This window comes from Leuciscus leuciscus (assembly GCF_965113295.1).
Source record: "Leuciscus leuciscus genome assembly, chromosome: 18".
Lineage (NCBI taxonomy): Eukaryota > Metazoa > Chordata > Actinopteri > Cypriniformes > Leuciscidae > Leuciscus > Leuciscus leuciscus.
The window spans coordinates 23,361,944-23,383,436 of record NC_138742.1 but is presented as its reverse complement, the minus strand read 5'-3'; the positions used below and the strand labels follow the sequence as shown (position 1 = coordinate 23,383,436).

The 21,493-nt window shown below is 40.9% G+C and overlaps 1 protein-coding gene across 6 annotated transcripts in view; it reads right to left on the bottom strand.

The window, feature by feature from the left end:
- Window positions 1-12,813: 12,813 nt before the first annotated feature.
- Window positions 12,814-21,493, bottom strand: part of chl1a (cell adhesion molecule L1-like a) — a 65,253-nt gene continuing 56,573 nt past the window's right edge. For 5 of the 6 annotated variants that reach the window (XM_082145001.1, XM_082145000.1, XM_082144999.1 and 2 more), the window contains 5 exons: window positions 20,752-20,859; window positions 19,676-19,834; window positions 17,643-17,768; window positions 16,824-16,896; window positions 12,814-13,098 (listed from right to left, as the gene is read on the bottom strand). In XM_082145001.1, the coding sequence (XP_082001127.1) occupies window positions 12,897-13,098; window positions 16,824-16,896; window positions 17,643-17,768; window positions 19,676-19,834; window positions 20,752-20,859 (668 nt within the window). In that variant the 3' untranslated portion in view covers window positions 12,814-12,896. The remainder of the gene's footprint in view (window positions 13,099-16,823; window positions 16,897-17,642; window positions 17,769-19,675; window positions 19,835-20,751; window positions 20,860-21,493) is intronic. The other variant, XM_082145004.1, reaches the window with a different exon arrangement.

The following is a 21,493-nucleotide window of genomic DNA, read 5'->3' as shown; positions in this document are numbered from 1 at the left end:
GACTGTCTTCCAGTGCCCTGCGTAAGTCTGAGCTCCCTGTCGTGAGACTGGCACGGACGAAGGACTCCTACTTAACACAGGATTATACCAAGGTACACTGGGAAGCATATCTCAGTGGAAATATGCAAACATGCCCAACCCGAAGGGGGGGACTTGGAATACACATATGACCCCGGAGGGCTGCATATGGAGAAACACTGGGGTATCCAGCCGCAGGTGGAATATTTCAACCCCAGGGGTGGCAAGGTGGCTTGCCGAGGGAAAGACACATGCTCAAGGAGGCTTACAGTGGAAATACACATGTGGGGGTCGCCCAGAGGGGGAACCATGCACATGGAGGCACCTAGCCAAGCGCGAAAGCTGCCGGTGGCAAACTCTGGCGTTGACATCGTCAGTGCTGGAGGAGACTCAGGGCTTATGAGGCTCACCTGAGGAAATATCGAACCAGGTTCACCACCTGGTCTCGAAAGGGTGTGGTGGGAACCTTGGGCACATATCCAGGCCGGGGTCTCAGGATCACGTGAGAGTTAGCCGGCCCGAACTCCAGGCACGCTTCGTCAACCGAAAATGCCTGCAGGTCCCCTACCCTCTTGATGGAGGCCAATGCAACCAGGAGCACTGTCTTCATAGACAGGAACTTAAGCTCCACTGATTGCAGAGGCTCAAAGGGAGCACTCTGCACGGCAGTTAAATACACTGAGAGGTCCCAAGAGGGCACGAGGGGAGGACGAGGAGGATTCAGTCTCCTCGCTCCCCTCAGGAACCTGATGATCAGGTCGTGCTTTCCTAGAGACTTACCTTCAACTGCGTCGTGATGTGCGGCAATGGCGGCAACATACACTTTCAGGGTGGAGGGAGACAGCCTTCGCTCCAACCCTTCTTGCAGGAAGGAAAGCACGACACTATTCGGGCATTTCGTGGGTTCTTGATGTTTAGAAGAACACCAGTTGACGAAGAGGTTCCACTTCAACGCATAGACATGTCTCGTGGACGATGCTCTAGCGGAAGTGATGGTAGCCACCACCGCTGGTGGTAGGGTACTCAAACCTACCTCGTCCCGTCCAGGAGCCACACGTGGAGGTTCCAAAGATCGGGATGAGGGTGCCACAGGGTGCCCCGTCCCTGAGAAAGCAGGTCCTTCCTCAGAGGAATAGGCCAGGGAGGTGCTGTCGCGAGGAGTACTAGTTCTGGGAACCAGGTGCGGTTGGGCCAATACGGGGCAACCAATATCACCTGCTCCTCGTCCTCCCTGATCTTGCGCAAAGTCTGCGCAAGAAGGCTCACTGGAGGAAACGCGTACTTGCGTAGGCCCCGCGGCCAGCTGTGCGCCAGTGCATCCGTGCCGAGCGTGCCCTCGGACAGGGAATAAAACAGGTCGCAATGGGACGAGTCGTGGGAGGCAAACAGACCTATCTGAGCGTCCCCGAACTGATCCCAAATCAGCTGGACCGACTGGGGATGGAGTCTCCATTCTCCAGCGAGAGGCCGAAGCCGAGACAGCTCGTCGGCCGCACGGTTCAGCTCTCCCGGGATATAAACGGCTCGAAGCGACCTCAGATGCTTCTGACTCCATATGAGGAGGTGGCGGGCGAGTTGCGACATACGGCGGGAGCGTAGACCACCTTGACGGTTGATGTACGCTACTTTGGCGGTATTGTCTGAACGGACTAGTACGTGTTGACCCCTGAGCAACGCCCGGAAGCGGTGCAGGGCAAGGCGTACAGCCAGCAACTCAAGGCAATTGACATGCCAAAGGCGTTGGGGACCTGTCCAGGAGCCCGCGGCAGCATGTCCATTGCACATGGCGCCCCAGCCCGTGGTGGAGGCATCTGTTGATACAACAACATGCCTGGAAGCTCGTTCTAAGGGCACACCAGCCCGAAGAAAACTGAGGTTCAACCACGGGGTGAAGGTCTGACGGCAGGTCGGAGTCACTGAGACTCGGAGCGTACCGTGTTGCCATGCCCACCTCGGGACTCGATCGTGAAGCCAAAGCTGAAGCGGTCTTATATGAAGCAATCCGAGCGGCGTTACTGCGGCTGCGGATGCCATATGCCCCAGGAGCCTCTGAAAAAGTTTTAGTGGGACCGCACTCTTGCCCTCGAATTGACGAAGGCAAGTCAGCAGTGACTGCGCGCGCTCGCTCGTAAGCTGCGCGCACATGGCGACCGAGTTGATATCCATACCGAGAAAAGAGATCCTCTGCACGGGGCAGAGTTTGCTCTTCTCCCAGTTGACCCGAAGGCCCAGACGAGCTAGGTGCCGGAGCACTAGGTCCCTGTGTTCGCAAACCTGGTCTCGAGAGTGAGCTAGGATCAGCCAGTCGTCGAGATAGTTCAGGATGCGAACCCCGTGTTCCCGAAAGGGAACAAGGGCTGCCTCGACGACCTTCGTAAAGACGCGAGGAGACAGGGCTAGCCCAAAAGGGAGAACCGCGTACTGGTATGCCTGCCCCTCGATAGCAAACCGTAAGAACGGTCTGTGTCGAGGAAGAATGGAGACATGGAAGTCTCTCCTGGACCACACAGGTGGACATCACCTGACCCAGGGAGCATGCGGTCACCTTCGTCGCCCGGAGAGCGAGGTCGGTGGCGGCACGCAGCTCATCAAAGAGCCCTGGGTCAGTCCTCCCCTCGTGCATGTCACGCAACATCTGGGCCTGGTAGACCTGGAGTGTCGCCATGGCATGCAGTGAGGAGGCTGCCTGCCCCGCAGCTCTATAGGCCTTCGCCACAAGGGTGGAGGAGAACCTACAGGCCTTGGAGGGGTGCTTTGGGTCGCCGCGGGAAGAAGCACTCTGGGGACATAGTTGCATGGCCACAGAGCGTTCAACCTGGGGAACCCCAGTGTACCCTTTGGCAGCCGCCTGGTCGAGAGGAGGAAAGGCGGAGGAGGCCGCCGAGCGATCACGGGAAGACAGGGGTGCCTTCCAGGACCTCGAGACCTCCTCATGCACGTCCGGGAAGAAAGGTATTGGGGTTGGGCGCTGACGAGGATCAGCGGCCGCACCCAAAAACCAATCGTCCAGCCGCGAGCGCACTGGACCGGGTGGCGGGGACCACTCGAGACCAATGGCCGCGGCTGCCCGGGAAAGCATGGCCGTCAGCTCGGGATCAGACTCGGGCAATGCTGGGACACCCGAAGGTGGCAGCACAGCCGAATCTTCCTCTCCCGAGGACTCCTGCCCACCTTGTGATGCAGCGATCGACATCGAATCTTCCTCTGGAGCGCCGAATGAGACCCGCGGCAAGTCAGAGGACTGTACCGCGGGCTCATTCGGACGACTCGCGGGTTGCACGGCGCGAGAGGACGGTGTGGAGCGTGGAATAGTCGGCGCTTTGTTCCACACCGTAACCCTCAGGTCACCCTGGCCGCCAGCCGAAGTACCAGCTCTCGCGGAGCTCGTAGATCGGGGTGCGGGTGAGGGGACTCTCCCATGAAGGTCATTGAGTCTCGACCGCAACCGTGCGATGGGCATGTTCCCGCAATGGCTCAACATGACTCATCCACAAACGCTGCCTTAGCGTGCTCAATACCCAGACACACAAGACAGCGATTGTGCCCATCAGAGTCAGAAATGAGAAGACCGCAACCAGAAGTGCACAGGCGAGGCATCTTTAAAAAGACGTGCCACGTGCAAGCTCTTTTAAAAAGGAGTTTTTCTCCACAAGTGTTGAAGCGACCAGGGAGATGAACACACAAACTCTGGCAAATCACTGCACAGATAAGCAGGGAATGTGCACTCGCTGGAACTCGCTGTCACACCAACACCTGGAGAGAGGCTCGTCTCGAAGAGAAAATAGAGATGAACTCAGAATTGGCTGTGGAGTGAAGTGAATGAACTTGGCTCCTCAGCGAAAACATATCTGCATGTTGCGGCGTACTTCGTTATATACCCCTAGGGTAGGGCGGAGTTACGCTATGCAAATTCCGCAGACCCATGGCATTTCTTTACCATTGGCTCATTTTATATACTCGAAGATGATAGGCTTTCTAAGCGAAACCCCATTCGTCATCATCCGACGTAACTCGGAGTGACAACGAAAGGGAACTATAACAACTTTTCCTGTGTAACATAATGCATTTTGGAAAACATATTGTACAGTATGCACTGTGAATACACATACACAGAACTGTCATGTAAGTGTAGTGCATGACACTTCACAAAGTAAACAGTTTACAGCACTGAACATTAGAATATGCATAGAACACATACATGTTTTACCTGTACATACTGGTGACGGATCTCCTTCACTCTGTCGCTGTTCCGTTCAAATGGCACATTGTACAATTGTCATGCGCATTTCATTCCTCCTGAGCACTCTGTCAATTGTAGAGACTGAAACAGATTCAATATTCCCAAAGATGTTGTCATCCTCTATAACAGCACTTTGTATCTCTCTCAACCTTATGGCATTGTTTGCAATCACCATTGCACAAATGGCTTCCTCTTGTTGCGGAGTAAGAAGGGGCCTTCTTCCACCTCTGCAAGGTTGTCTTGCAATCCTGTGTGGTGCAGAGTAAAATTACAGTAAATATGGCAAATCTTTACTGTAACACTACAATACACTAAATGTGGGATGCAGTAAAGCTGTACATCTAAATGTAAAATGTACAGTGACAAGTTATTGTCCCACTGCAAGCTTCATGTATGACACAATGACAGTAGTGCAGTGCAGATTGTTTAGTGCTGAATTACTGTCCATTTACAGTATACACACCTGTTCTCCCGACGAAATGTTTGTATAATTGAATTTACAGTGGTTCTCCCAACATTTGGCTGCACCCTTCGACCAGCCTCAGCCATTGTGAGGCCATGATTGACAACATGATCCACAATTGTAGCCCTGATTTCATCAGGGATCCGCCTATGTACTTGGCCTCTTCTTCCTCTTCCCCCATTTTGTCCCCTTCCCCTTCCCCTTCCCCTTCCCCTTCCCCTTCCTCCCCACACCCTCACCCCTACCCCTACCCCTCTTCCACGAGGCTGACCTTCCACCTTCCAGTGAAAGCTGAGATTCACCTGAGAGAAATTGTTCAATTTAGGAGACATTTTCAGGAAAAAAAAAATGTGTAAAATTTGCTTGACAGATTTTGACAACTAGTTCAACATTTTTGTATGTAATGACTCAAGCAATGAAATGAGGACTATTAGTTTTATATGGAATGACTATTCAGCATTCACAAGTATAGTTAATTTTGACTGACATGACATAAGCAAATGATAATGTTATAAAACAGCAGAGAGTTGTATGAAAGCAATTGATGCATGTCCAAAAGCATTTGCAATTTGTTGGAAGGAATGAGAAACTGCTACTATGATGTGCACAAATGACTAAATGTTGTGGAGGTTGAACTAACTGTTGTGCAAATGTAAATAGTGATGTGAGAAATGCACCAAAGCGACTGAGAAAAACTGTAAGTGACTTATTTAATGTGGGATGGTTGTTGGTGTCGAGACTGGTCTGAGTATTTCAGAAACTGCTGATCTACAGAGATTTTCACGCACAACCATCTGTAGGATTTACTGAGAATGGTCCGAAAAATATAAAAATATCCATTGAGCGGCAGTTCTGTGGGAGAAAATGCCTTGTTGATGCCAGAGGTCAGAGGAGATTGACCAAACTGGTTCCAGCTGATTCCAGAAAGGTTACAGAGAGTCAACAGTAACTCAGATAACCACTCGTCTCAACCGAGGTCTTCAGAAGAGCAACTCTGAATGTAGAAGAGCATCACTGAATATGTATATATGTATACATACATACATACATACACACACACACACACACACACACACACACACACACACACACACACACACACAGAGACAGACAGACAGACAGACAGACAGATAGATAGATAGATAGATAGATAGATAGATAGATAGATAGATAGATAGATAGATAGATAGATAGATAGATAGATAGATAGATAGATAGATAGATAGATAGATAGATAGATAGATAGATAGATAGATAGATAGACAGACAGACAGACAGATAGATAGATAGATAGATAGATAGATAGATAGATAGATAGATAGATAGATAGATAGATAGATAGATAGATAGATAGATAGATAGATAGATAGATAGATAGATAGATAGATAGATAGATAGATAGACAGACAGATAGATAGATAGATAGATAGATAGATAGATAGATAGATAGATAGATAGATAGATAGATAGATAGATAGATAGATAGATAGATAGATAGATAGATATGTGTGTGTGTATATTTAATATTACAATTAATGTTCTAATCTATAATTGCAGTGTGCTCTGTTCTTGGATTTCTTTAACATATTTCTCTGCTTTTTTACTTAATCTGAAGCTGTGACACACTCCAGCCTGACCGTAGAAAGCAAAGGGTGGATTTACTGTTGACAGCTTCCTCCTCCAATATCCACCATACCCAATTTGTTAGAGAAATGAGTCACCTCTAAAGGTAACAAGGACATTGCAAAATTGCCCAGGACATTTCTTTGAAATTGGGATTTAAGGTGAAGGTAAAAGCATTTTTTTTTTTTTTTTTTAAATAAGTAAGGGTCATAGCAGATATCTCGTCGTTTCAGTTGTCATAAACATCATTAAATTGCCATAAAGTAAAAGTCTAAGACCATGTAGTAGGCAGAGGATACAATGACAGCTTGACACAGTAAATCCAGTATTTGTGCACTGAAACACGGAATAATATTTCATCCTAGACTCAAAATGTAATTGAATGTGACATTTTTGTTTTTGCATTTTACTTAGCACCATTTATGTTGTATAATATTGTATAGCTCTATATTACAGTATGTTGCATAACCTATACCTAGGTCTCCAAGCTTTATCAGGCCAAGGACCCTTTGGTGTATAGCGAGATGGAGAAAGGACCTGGCATAACATACTGTATACATTGAGTGCTGAATTTTAAGCCTGTGTTTTTTATGACATTAAAATAATAATTACTGATGTACATTGTTACTGTATATCCTGTGCATTTTCGTTTTACTTAAAGTGCCCATATTATGCTTTTTGGACATTACCTTTATAGGGCCTTATCTTGCACCCAGCGCAAGTGACTTTGTACACCGACGCATGTATCATTCCTATTTTGCACCCGCGCAAAGCGGACTTTTCCCTCCACAGAAGCACGTCGGTAAGTTAGGAAATACACTTGCGCTCCCCAGGGCGGTTCAGCGCAAAGAGGAGGCGTGTTCTGGCGCAAACGTTCCTTCATGCTATTTTGCAGGTTTAGAAAACAATTCCACTAACCAGGAAAAAATAGTTTAAAGTCAGTGGCGCGTTGCGCATGTTATTCATATGCTATTTTAAGGGCGCATGCTTGGCCATAATCAATGTAGCGTGTGCACAACGCGCACTTTGATTCTCTCATCTACACAGAAGCAGCAGTTTTCATTTTTGCAAATCATACATTATTACGATAGATAGATAGATAGATGATAGATAGATAGATAGATGATAGATAGATAGATAGATAGATAGATAGATAGATAGATAGATAGATAGATAGATAGATAGATAGATAGATAGAGAGATAGACAATTTATTATAAAAGCATACATCTAGCTTACACATTTACCCAAATTATCATACGCCTGTTTAACCGAAGTTAATTTGGGTGGGTTTCTCCATTTCAATGTAACTTCTCTCTTTTACGGCCGTGATGAGAGCGTTGCTCTCCTTGGCTGTGAACCGCTCCTGGCGCGCGCCTGGCAAATCCGCCGTTACAATAGCAATCCGCTGTGGAAAAAGCGCGTCTGCTCTTAAAGGGAATGTGAGATGACGCTCTGATTGGTTTATTTCACGTTACGCCCAAACCACACCTATGAATAATGAAGCTACTTCAGACCAACCCATTTTAGATTTGCGCCCGGCGCAAGAGTCATTTATCCCGCCGGGAAAATAGCAACAGCGCCGAGACCCGCCCACAAAGTTACTTGCGCTTTGCGCTTGACACTTGCGTTTCAGATCGTTAAAATAGGGCCCCTTGTGTGTAATATACTGTAGCTGTTTGTGAATGTAAAAAGCCTGCAAAGTTTCAATGATCAAAGTGCATGATAAATGGAGTTAGTAGGCTTGATTGAGATGAGCAAAATCTGCGCAGAACCGATCACCGGTGATCACCGCAAGATGCATGCCGGTTAGAAATGTGTCCAAGTGTCCTGGCTCTGATGTCATGCTGAGGTATGTCAAAAAAGTCTTGCGAGTGCAAGGCGCAGGTGTCGGATTCTGCAGTAGACCAATCTCAGGAGACTGGGTCATCTGACCAATCAGAGCAGAGTAGACCAATCTCAGCAGATTGGGTCATCTGACCAATCAGAGCAGAGTAGACCAATCTCAGGAGACTGGGTCATCTGACCAATCAGAGCAGAGTAGACCAATCTCAGGAGACTGGGTCATCTGACCAATCAGAGCAGAGAAGACCAATCACAACAGACTGGGTCATCTGACCAATCAGAGCAGAGTAGACTCTCATCAAGGAGGGGTTTATGGGGAATCCTTTATCAAACCGTTTCAGAGACCGTGCGAAAATAAATGATGCTGCATATTATGAGAGGATTATTATCATTATTATTATTATTTACCTTTGATGCAAGTAAATCTAGTGTAGGAGACCTACAAACATTTACATTTAGTCATTTAGCAGATGCCTTTGTCCAAAGGAACCTCTAAAATTGTGGCACTTTTATATATTTCAATGTGGGAGGGACATGAAACATTGAACCGAACTTTGGCTTCAATATTGTAGCTTTGGTTTAAATGATTTGTTTTTAAATTCAAATTTGCATTTTTCTTTACACCATCTTTGGAGACTTCTGATCTATACAATATTACAAAAGTCTATCTGGTTTTGCACTTTGGAATCTTAACCCTCTGGGGTCTGAGGTGTTTTCTGGGCCCTGGAGGTGTTCTGACATGCCCTGACATTTGCTCATTTCTGTTACTTGTAACATTTTCATTGCTAAAGTCTAGGAGGCAAAATAACTTGAATGTCAATTTACTGTCCACTCCATTGACTCTTGGCCAGTGTGTTTTATATGTAATGATCGTGATCTGGTGACCCTCTTGTACATGTCCTAGTCCTTTTCAGCCTTGTGGGACGGGTTCATATTCATCAGGATGCACTTGAGCACTGGTTATAATTGTAGAGGTTGTGCCCTCACAACCTCTGTCTGTCTTTTAATTGGTGCACAGCTGTATTGTGGAGACACACATTGTACAAGGTCAAAGGTCACATGGCACTTTCCACAAGAGCATGTAATAACTTATTACAAAGGGGGGAGATTCCTTGAAAAGCCTTTATCTTAAGTCCCATACAGTTCCATGGAAACAGTTTACCTGAATTTCTGATGCCTTTTTTTCAGTTGTCCTGGAATCAGAATGTTAAATATTAATAATAGAAATATAATCTCAATTTAAGATCATTATATAGAATAGATGTAAAAACAAAATGTTTAATAGTCATTTTTATTGTTATATTTGTTTCTGTGGTGGGACCTGAAATCATTGAGGTTCAGTGTAACAGAATGTGTCTTGATAGTCAACATTTCATAGTATTGTGCATGAATACAAAATATAGCAAATGAGAGGAAAACATATTTCTCAGGCCTGAAGATATCATAAAGATGAACATTTTGCACAGAAAATTCTATTCAAAAACTCCTTAGTCTTTAGTATAAGCAACATTTTCAAAATGAAAAAAAAAGAGAAAAGAAAACAACAACAAAGACATTATCTACAGGTACAGTATGTACAGTGCAAGAACAGATGAGAATTTCTACAGTGGAATCTCTCAACTAATAAAAAAAAAAAAAAAAAAAAAAAAAAAATATTTCAGCAGAAGGGCTTTTTTAATCTCGTAATAATAAATATGTTAGCAGGATTTGAAGTTGGATTGACATTACGTTGGATTGCGGCCCGGACGTAATATATTATTAGAAACATGGATTTTGATGATATACAAACCCTTCTTCTTGTATCATCTCATTTTGGAGGTGAAACAGAATATAAAAAAAAGGGAAAAGATTTGCTGAATACACCAAAAGTATACTGACGATCATACTTGAATCTTTAGAGTTTCAAGAAGCTAATAGGGCAATCTTAGCACATTACTGATAACATAAACCCCCTTATGGCAGTAGCTTCAATGCGCAAAATCATATTTTAACATATTAATACTATATAAAAAATATGGTATCTAACCACTCAAAGTTGACCTTTCTCAAAGATTTCTTTTTTCCCCCATGGCAGCGCCAATGTCAGTTTTAATCAAATACATTGTTAAACAGAAATATGTTTTTGTAGATATACTGAAGAGTCATAACATAATTGTTTTGTTGCATTGTGTCAGTATTTTGCTGAGAGGTGTGCAGAGAGGTTACGTGATTGCCCACACAAGCGAACATGTAACCGAAAATTGTGCTGTCAAGATATCAGTTTTGTGACAGGCCATGAATTATTTATTTTTCTTCAGCAGGAAAAGTGAAAAACGTTACCTAATCCAACCGCAAACGTGTAATCCCCATTAATTCTAAGGTGCATAAACCTGTTTGTTTTGTTGTTGAGTAAACCTGCAAATAATGTTTCAGGTCACACTTTATATTAGGGATCTTTTATGTAACTACCATGTACTTACATAAAAAATAATAATACTTATTGTGATCATGTTGTATTGCAAAACACTTGAGCTGCTATTGAGGTAAGGTTTGGGACAGGTTTGGTGGTATGGCTAGGTTTAAGTGCGAGTTAAGATGTAAGGGAAAGTTCAACAGTGTCATTATAGATGTAGTTACAGAAATTAAAGGGATAGTTCACCCCCAAAAATAATAATGCTCTCATCATTTACTCACCCTCATGTTGTTCCAAACCTGTATGAATTTCTGTTGAACAGGGAAATAAATACTATGAAAGTCAATGGCTACCGTCAACTGTCTGGTTACCAACAATCTCTAAAATATATTTTGTGTTCAACAGAAGAAATAAACTCATACAGGTTTGGAACAACATTAAGGTGAGTAAATGATGACAGAATTTAAATGTCTGGGTAAACTATCCCTTTAATTACATATGTAATTACATGCAGGTATTTTTTAAATATAAATACAATGCAAAATCATGTAGTATATACAGTACGCAATAAGTGCATTGTATCAAATTATTAATTTAAATGTTAGTACATAAAGACACTTAATATAAAGTGGGACCATGTTTTATAAAACCAAAAGTGATTTGTTAAAGGGGTCATATAATGCCATTTTTGTACAAGTTAATATGATTCTTTAGGGTCTAAATGAAAAGTTTGTAATATACTTTAATTAAAAATTCTCATTAGTATTGTAAGAAATCACTCATTTTGTGAGTGCCGGAATTTTGAACCGGAACAAGATGACGGCCCCCGAAGAAGTTCGACAATTAAGGCTCGAACAGGACGTTTCTGAATGGTTGGTTAACGTAATGTCACTTTGATCTGACGTTATCTCTGTGTGTACTGGCAGGGTAACGTTAGAGTAGTGAGATACGAAAGCTATGTGCTTACTGATGTATACGTTAGTTCATTGACAGATTGTTGTTACAGCTAATGGTCATGAAAAACTTTTTTTCGGTAAATGTAGGCTTGTCAGTGATGCGTAACGTTATCTATGCAGTGTTGGGTACAACTGTCAGGGCTGAAGCACAAACATTTTACTGATCTGTTTAAAAAATAACCCATCTGTGAGACTATGACAGTCATTAGGCACATAAACAACACATACTCAGACAGGAGCTAATACCTTTTTCAATGTTCTCGTTTATAAAGCAGTCTGGTGAGAAATTACGCAAAATGAAAGCACTGACGTTGATCGTGGAGAATATTCCCTTCGAAAACAAAACTCAGCCACTGCGTCTTCAGCGGTTCGGATTTAGGAACATCAAAATGACTGCTGTGTTCGTTATTACACCCAAGAACAGAACACCACAATCGCTTAGACGCCATTCTGCTCCAGTGTATCAACAATGGCGGACTATGATGACAGCTCGCTCAGGGCGGGTCTGTGTTGAAACGCTGCTGTCAATTAACAATCGTGGGAGGGGCGTCCGACCGTGTGACGTCACACAGTCAGACGGCTCGATTTGAGACGGGGAAAACATATAAGGAGATTTAAAAAAAAAACACTGGATGGATTTTTATCATTAAATGATGGTTGTGTACAGGCACTGCCAACACACATTTCAGAACAATCAACTTGTAAAAGTGCATGTACCATTATATGACCCCTTTAAACAACTAGCTCGCCAAACAATGTATATTCTGTCTTCATTTACTCACCGTTATGGAAACCTGTATGACTTTCTTTTTCTTTCTTTCTTTCTTTCTTTCTTTCTTTCTCTTTCTTTCTTTCTTTCTTTCTTTCTTTCTTTCTTTCTTTCTTTCTTTCTTTCTTTCTTTTTGTCTTTCTGTCTTTCAGCATTGATGTCAAACCTAGTGTGATATTACTTGATGTGCCATATTTGAATATGCGCAAATGTGAATGAGATTTGAGAGTAATGACTTAAATTCCATATCATATGAAAGACTTTGAATATAGCTAATGAGTCTACGTTTGGAGTTTTGCAGCCCCTGGTTGCCATTTATTTGTATTGTATGGAAAGAGCTACTTGAACATTCTGCTAAACGTCTCAGAAAGTCACAACTTGAGTTTGAAACAACATAGTGATGAGTAAATAATGGCATAATTTTGATGTTGTGCAGAATTATAACCTGCCATCACCCTTCATATTAATACTGTAAAGAAGTGGTCATTCGTGCAAAAACAAAACAAAAAAAAACCTCCAAGGCACATCATACAAAAAAACTTTTTTTTCTCCCTGTTAAATTGTTTAAAAGTTCATAAGACTGAACCAGCATTAGGAAGTCCCAGGGGTGTGTCCGTTCACCTCCACGGACGCCCTGCGCTTGTTTCCCGAGTACTCGCCGATGAACGACCCGTCTTCGTTGAACTCGCAGTCCTCATCGTCTGATATCACAGAGCTGTCCCCACTGCTATCATCCTCGTTGATGTCTCTGAGCAATTGCTGGCTGCTTTTCAGCGGCTTCTCATCATTGTCACTGTCAAACACCAAGAAAAACGAGTCAAATTCAGCTCAGAGTGACAAAGAGGATGATCCTAGTCAAGGCTGGTAGACAGTGTGGGCAAGGATGGAGGGGTGTAGGCGAAGGATGCAATCACCGCTTTCTGCTAATTACTAATTGCAAAGACTTCAAGGCCTGATGGAAATTCTCGAAACTAAATAGAGAGAAAAATCAAAGAGAACCGGACACACCAGCCAATGAGAGGACTGACTTAAGAGACTCTTTTGTGTGCCTGTAGACAAACAGCCTGTCAGGTCACTTTAGTCCCTTAGGAATGATGGGACAAACCGAAATTAGCTGCCAATTTGAGAACAGGCACACTGCCAGAAAGCAGGTGTCTGTAAGGAGACGGGGGGTCACCTCGTAAGCTCCCAATTACTATGAGATGCCACAACATCTCGGATAGCGCTAAAATAAATCCAGACGGAAAATGTATTAGGATAAACTGACATTTGTCCTCTTCATTTTAGAAATAATAGTCCTGCTGACCACAATAGGACATTGAACAATGGGAACTGTTTTGCGTCATCCTTTGCTGATTAATTGGTGCAGATAAAGATCATTTTAGCATAATCTGTTGGCACGCACGCACACAGACACACACACACACAGAGATTCATAATTCATAAGAGAAAAAACAGCATTTATTGGCAATATAAGTCGTTTGTAAGATTCGAAATGTGTCTTTGCTGAAAAAAAAGTATTAATTTAAAGAAAAATCTTACTGACCCCAAACTTTTGAACATTCATGTACGTATATGCAGATAGTTCAAGTCTTGCACGCCCATTGTAGGTGTTTTCGACGGTGGACAGGGGTCATCATACACAGCAAAATGCGATGCACTGTGTTTTGACACATACATCCCATAACCATCATTACAATTTTGTGTGAATTCTGTTCTGTCGGCTCGGACCAGACGGGATAGCCTTCGTGGCCCTCGTGCATCGATGAGCCTTGGGCGCCCAACACACTGTCATCGATTTGTGGTTTGTCTCTCCTCGGACCACTGTTGATAAATTCTCACCACTTCTGACCGGGAGCAACACACAAGCCTTGCCATTTCAGAGACACTCTGACTCAGTCGCCTTGCCATAACAATTCGGCCATTGTCAGAGTCGCACAGATCTTTATTCCTGCCCATTTCTCCTGCGTCCAACATGTTGATTACGAGAACTAATTGTTTGCTTACCATCTAATCTACCCAGACCTTAATATGTGGCCTTGTTAAAGGACAATTCCGGTATTTAACACTTTGAGTCTATTTTGTAGCTTGTTTTGGATGAACAAGAGTGGTGGACAAAGAAATTTTGACAATGGTTCCTGTCTCGACTTTTTGACTATATTAGAATTGCCCATGACCGCTTTAGAATGGGAGTCTATGGCCATGCACAAACATGTCCTTAAAACAACCCTTAACGTTCGTTTTCAAAACTGTTCAACTCACCGAGTGGTTAGTGGTGTTCGTTGATGATTAAAAACAAATATATCGGCGCAATGTATGATTTCAATCCGTTTATTTTTCTATAGTGGAACTATTTTTTCAGATACCTCACAACCGCGTATAAACTTCCGCTCTTCGGCAACTTCCGTTGCTCTGCTCACGCTAGCCTTCTGAGAGACAGAGAAAAGACCTAAAAGACTACAATCAAATGTAAACAGCCCCCTTTCCTCCAACGGAAATCAATGGGATTTTACAAAATGCCAAATAAAACACGACAGAAACTGTATTTCGCTATGCTACTTGTTTTGGAACATCAACGAACACCACTAACCACTCGGTGAGTTGAACAGTTTTGAAAACGAACATTAAGGGTTGTTTTAAGGGCATGTTTGTGCATGGCCATAGACTCCCATTCTAAAGCGGTCATGGGCGATTCTAAAATAGTCAAAAAGTCGAGACAGGAACCATTGTCAAAATTTCTTTGTCCACCACTCTTGTTCATCCAAAACAAACTACAAAATAGACTCACAGTGTTAAATACCGGAATTGTCCTTTAAGAGATATTCATTTCGCCTACTACTACACTACTACTATATATACTGTATATTTTCATTCAGCATTTCTCTTTCAATAACTACTGACAGATTAGTTTAAATTTCTTCCCTCCTTTATCTGTCCACCTCTTCTATCTATAATATATTAGTATCCCAGAATTCAATGCGCTATATCATATTTCATTTCATCAAATGAATATCATCAATGGCGTAACATGATAAACCAGCTCTTCTATTCTCAAAAGTGTAATAAATCAGTGGCCTCCTTGTGTAAGTCTGAGTAATGCAATTTTGAAAGCCTGCGAGGCTCCCGTCATACTCCACAGCTGGTATGGGCCGCACTTCCCTATCTGGTTACTTCAGTTAGCAGATGTTCGAGTGTGTCTGGTGCTGTAACTCCCTAAACAAGGGTAGCGTTCAGATCAGACTCTGAGCCTCTGCTGAAGCGGCATTTCTTTCCTGAGGGAGGAATAAAACGGGTATCTAAGCGTAATGAGATGGAAACACATTTACGGATTCGAGATACTCCATATGCAATTAATACAAGCTAACTGCACACAACCCACTTTTGCTCGCCTCTGCTCTTTTTTCCACACAGGTTTTTAATGTGCTACTTGTTTGCACCTGGTTGTGACACAGTGTCATGGCTATGACTGGTTAATGTTCCAATAATAACTGCACACGTTTTATATGGTTTCCACAATTTCTTACCAACATATTTTCAGTCATTTCTGATTATTGATGTTCAAAAGTTTGGGATCAGTAAGATTTGAAGTATTTTATGCTCACCAAGGCTACATTTATTTCATTATTTAATATTAGTAAAACATTATTTTGTATTTGAATCAAATTTAAATGTAATTTATTCCTGTGATCAAAGCTGAATTTTCAGCATCATTACTCCAGTCTTCAGTGTCACATGATCCTTCTGAAATCATTCTAATATGCTGATTTGCTGTAAACATTTCTTATTATTTTCAATGTGGAATTTTGTGGAAATCTTTGATGAATAGAAACTTCAAACTTCAAAAGAACTGCATTTATTTGAAATAGTAAAAACTTTTACATTGTCGCAAAATAATCTGTTAATTTTGATAAACTGTATGTGTCCGGGCTAGATAAAAGTATTCATTTAAAAAAATATATTGCTGACTCTAAACAGTAGTATGATTATATAAATTATTATACTTGGTATGCAAATGTCTCCAGTAAAATTCTTAAAGAGCAATATTTCACTTATACAATGTTTTTCATCTAGTCAATGAAAATAAATAAATAAATAAAAAATTTACTTCGCCATGATTCTTTTTATTTGATTTGATTTGATTTATTTCCATGACCTTTTCAGGCATGGAAATCATTTTAAAATGTTTCATTTAGAAATGTTAGAATGCGAAAATTCCAAGACATTAATAGGTATTTTCTATAACTGAGGTAACCTTTTAAAGTTGTACTATAAGCTACACACAATACGACAACTATAATCACACACAACTTCACTTTTCCACAAAACAAAGCTGCCGTTCACTACCTGTGTGTGTAGACTAGTGAGAGCAATGCTTTCCGTGTGGCTCCAGGTAAATGCCATGAATGTAGGGTTTGTTTGCAGGAGATAAAGGCATTAAGAAATGATGTTACAGCAAGAGCTCAGTGAGATGAAGAACTTGTCTCGAGATCTATAACAGAACTAGTGTGGCTCTCTGACCTGTACTCGCAGGGGGTTTCTTCTACCATGCCGTGAGATTCCAGATCTGCAGGAGACTCCTCCTTTTCCTTCACTGCCAAGAAAACATTCGGAAAGATTATTTATTCTATAATAAGGAGAGTGCTTTGCTTACTTATATTTCTCAGTTGCTTTTGAAACTTCCTGCCTTGATATCATTTCAAAAAGGACATTGTTGTTATTCATAAGAGATCATATTGACATCCACTTGTTTTCTCTGCAAATGCTGAGTAAACATTCAATTCCTCACGAAATTGTGAGAATATTTCCTATTTTGCTGCATGGAAGCACATCAAGGACACTGACTAAAGTGTAAACTGAACTTGAATGTAAGATATAACCTTACTGGTAAAAGCATTTATTCTTTTCAGCTTGGTAAGCTATATATAACATAATGTATTGTAAAGTATATAACAGCCACAGTGAAAGATCAAGGTGTTTAAAGCTATATCTTGCAATGCCTTAGGCTTAATTGCATACACTCCATAAGGGTTCTTGAAATTTTATAATAATTAATTCAGGATGTAAATCTTGAATCCATTAAAAACCTTTCATATTGGTTAAATATACAGTATGTGAAAAAAAAAAATGAAAAAAGCTGAAGACCACAGTAGGAGCCGATGAGGACAGGCCAGTAAATCTCACTGATCTCAAGATATCTCTCTGACGCAGCTAGTAATAAGTCTATGGGTTGGTGCGACAGATCCACAGAAAATCACCAAGCTGTTGACTACAGACTACTGTGAGCTTGGACAGGGTCTTGGAAGCTCTGTGTGACCTCTAAAGCTGTTTGTGTCTTACCTGCATACTTGCCGCCTTTGTTCTTGAGCACAAAACAGCCGATGAGGACAAGCAGAGTTAGTAAAGCCCCCGCGCACATCATCCCCACAAACCACTCCTGGGATCCCGCCGCTTGTTTACTAGACACTGCAAGGACAAAAGAGAGTTTGTTTTTGGGGAAATGTCATTCATGAGCACAATCACACTGATGCCAACTTGAAAACATTGACAAATACTGTCTTGCTGGGTTAGAAGATAAAAACAATCATATCCTCAAATGGCATTTTTAAATACGGCTCCTGCGGCAACTTCTGATGTGGGTTGTCAAATGAGAACAATCAGAACACAAAGTAGAGCATTTGTGGATCATATACATTTTTAATTACTTGTTTGTTTTTTGTGACTGTGGCAAAAATATTTAAGTTAATTTCCAAATGTTTCCAACCTACTTGCTGACTTAAATGGGCTGTTTTTGCTGCTGTCTCACAGCCTAAATTGAAATGTTGTCCTGTTGAAAATAAATTTCAATAATTTGTTTCTTATATCCTGATTTGTCGGAAGGATATGCAGAGCAGTAAGCGCTACATCTAGCACATATATCTGTGGTTATTAGGGTTGGAGCAAAACTCTGCAGAAAAGAGAATCTTGAGGTTGTTAGGATGTTTAATAAACGTTTATTCCACTATATTTGTGTCACTTGTCATACCATGATGGTGTTTTGTGTTTTTGTTGTGCACCATATGTACCTCAGTATATACCTCAGCTTGTTCGTAAAGCTACTTGTGATGAACTCTAATTCATCATGTGTCTCTTTTACTGCCTGTAAGGTGTTTTTTAGCATATTATACAGGTTAAGGTGGTTATCCAGCATATAATACAGATACAAAACACAAGAGTATGAAGTAATATTAAAGAAGACCTATTATGCCTTTTTACAAAGTCTTGATTTTGTTTTGGGGCTCTACTAAAATAGTTTTTCCTGCTTGAATGTTCAAAAAAAACAATTTTTTCACATATTTGACATTGTTGCAGCACCTTTCTTCCCAGTCTGTCAGTAACGCTCTGTTTAGTTTCTGTCTCTTTGAAGCCCCTCCTTCTGAAAAGTGCAATGTGCTCTGATTGGTCGGCTGGATCAGTGTGTTGTGATTGGTCACCTGCTTTGAGCATGTTTAAGAAGTGTCACACCCCTTACCATAAATGAACATGGTGACAACACACTACTAACACAACTCAATCAGGCCTTGTCCCTATTTTTTTTGTCTTGGGCAAAAATTATTTAAATGAGGGAAATTGTGACATGTTTCTTCCCAGAAGAACTCAAGACTACAATTGAAGCATTTCAGGGAGTTCAGAAACAGTGTTACTGAAATAGAGAATAAAGGTCCTTGCACACTGAGTCCGAAATTTTCAGATGCGTTATTCTGTATTCGTGATTCGGTGGCTCTGAACTGTAAAACATCATTCAAAATGCTTGCTACGGATGCGAAAAACGCAGAAAATGGAACCCGATCCGAATTTTTTTATGCCGGACGAAAGTTTGGGAAGCAGTGTGTAAGCGTGATTGACAAAACATGAGGTTGTATTTATTCTTTAACGTGCGAAAATTCAGTGTGCAAGGACTTTAACTTCCTTTTAAGTGACTTTGTGCTTTTGAGTAGACCTTTTTCATGCTCAAACAACAACATTACACACTACAGATAGTTGAAAATGTAAAAAAAAAAACATTTCTTTAACATTTTATCAGTTAATGAAATACACTTCTTTTTTTTCTTCTTTTTTTTTACAGTAAATTTAAGTTCAGGCCTATAAAACCTAAAATGTTGCTGCATGGCAACCACAGCTGCTGGTATAAATTACACAAATATATATTACAGTGCATTTTATAAACCTATAAAGTATAAAAAAATAAATTTTAATCGCTTGCTCAAAGGAATAGGAGAACTTTCTTTGAATGTCCTTAGTGCTAATGCACCCACAGAAAGACTATCACATGCTATACTCTGTCAGTGATACCTCTAATGCTGTTCCACAGGCTAAATTCTCTCACTTCTCACCTTTCCTAGTCTTGAAAACCTCTTCAAAAATGCTAGGGCCATCAACCCTGCGTGAAGCCTGCAGCCGGACTGTGTACACAGTTCCTGGGCTGAGCCCTTCAACGATGTGGAAACCTTTAGATGTATTTAAAGCCTCTGAAAGCTGCCAGATACCATCACCTGAAGGAACAACCGCATAACCAGATAGCGTTAGGCCACAACCCAGCAGAAAGAGGTGATATCTATGATAGTGAAAAGCCTCACTTTGAAAGGTTAGAAAAGTAGACAGAGTAAAATTGATACTAGGGCTGCAAATAAAAACCCACAAAGAAAATAGTCAAGAATGAATTTCATTATCCGTTAGTCTGGATTTTCTGGCTGTTTGGCATCATTGAGAGACTCTTCATCGAAACGTTATTCACATTTTATATTATATTCATAATGTGCTCATTTACATATAAGCAAGTGGTTGAATGTCACTGTTATCATTAAAACTTAAAAACTTAAATATTCGTACAGAGCACAATAAAGAAAGGATGAGAAATCACTGGCTTAGACCAAATTTGTTGTTGTACATCAAATTCACTTTTTAAATAGAGATCTCTGGGATTAGTAATTTTCTTCCAGGACATTATCCGTTATTCTAGAGATTTATTTTTTTCCTGCAGTACACAGCATACAGCTCTTTTAACCATAATTCATTCATTAAAAAAAAAATATTTCATTAATTTCAATTGGTTAATCAAACATTACAGGAGAAAACATGGAATTACTGAAAAATTATTACTTGTTTTGGTTATTCACTGTAAACTGCTGCTTTCAAACTGAGAGCTTTGTTTTTTTCTGTACTTTAAATCATAACATTTATATTTACATGTTTGCACATAATATATATCATACATTATACAGACTTTGTACACTGATCTGTACATTGATCAACATGTTGAATATCCACTTAATATAAGAAATAACAAACAGATTAATTGATCATCAAAATCGTTCTTAGTTGCAGCCCTAGATACTTTCTAAAATGCACTACAAATACATCTACAGTTGTAAACACTGAATCCTGACAAAGCAGATTGACACATTCTTACGGTGATTCATTATTGCAACATAGAGCTGTGAATCAGACCGTTCTCCACTGGCTCTCCAGCTGATTCTTGCAGAGGTGTCACTTACAAAGGTGGATGTGTTGAGAACAACTGAGAGAAATACACAAAGAAGATATAGAACAAAAGACAGGAAAAACTCTCAAAAGGTTAGTTCCTGTGAAAGAAACCCAGCACACCCATCACCATAGGATTGTGTTAAGAAAGTATACAGAAATGCTTCATCTCAGTGAAACATTGATAAAGTCAACATGAAATAGTAAATTTGAAAGAATTAAAAGAGAAGTTTCATGTCCATCCTTGTATTGTTCAACTGGTCGAGGTTGATATGTAATGCTTATGATTTAGAAAGTAATTAGTAATAAGTAATGCCATATTTTTTTAATATTTAAATATTTTTTTTAGAGTAACTTACCCAACACTGTACATAACATTTCAGAGAGAAACTGGATAGTGGATATTTATTTGAGATAACATTTTAGGGCATGACTTTTATCGGAACTAACAGATCTCTATTTTAAGAGACTGGTGATGTCAATCATACAAGTATTATATTATATTATATTATATTATATTATATTATATTATATTATATTATATTATATTATATTATATAACTGAATTTATTATAATACAAACATCTTTCTTTGCAATAATATGCACTGACAAATCATTCAAGACCAGGAACATGTAAATACAGTCGATTTTGATTTCATGTTGACTTTAA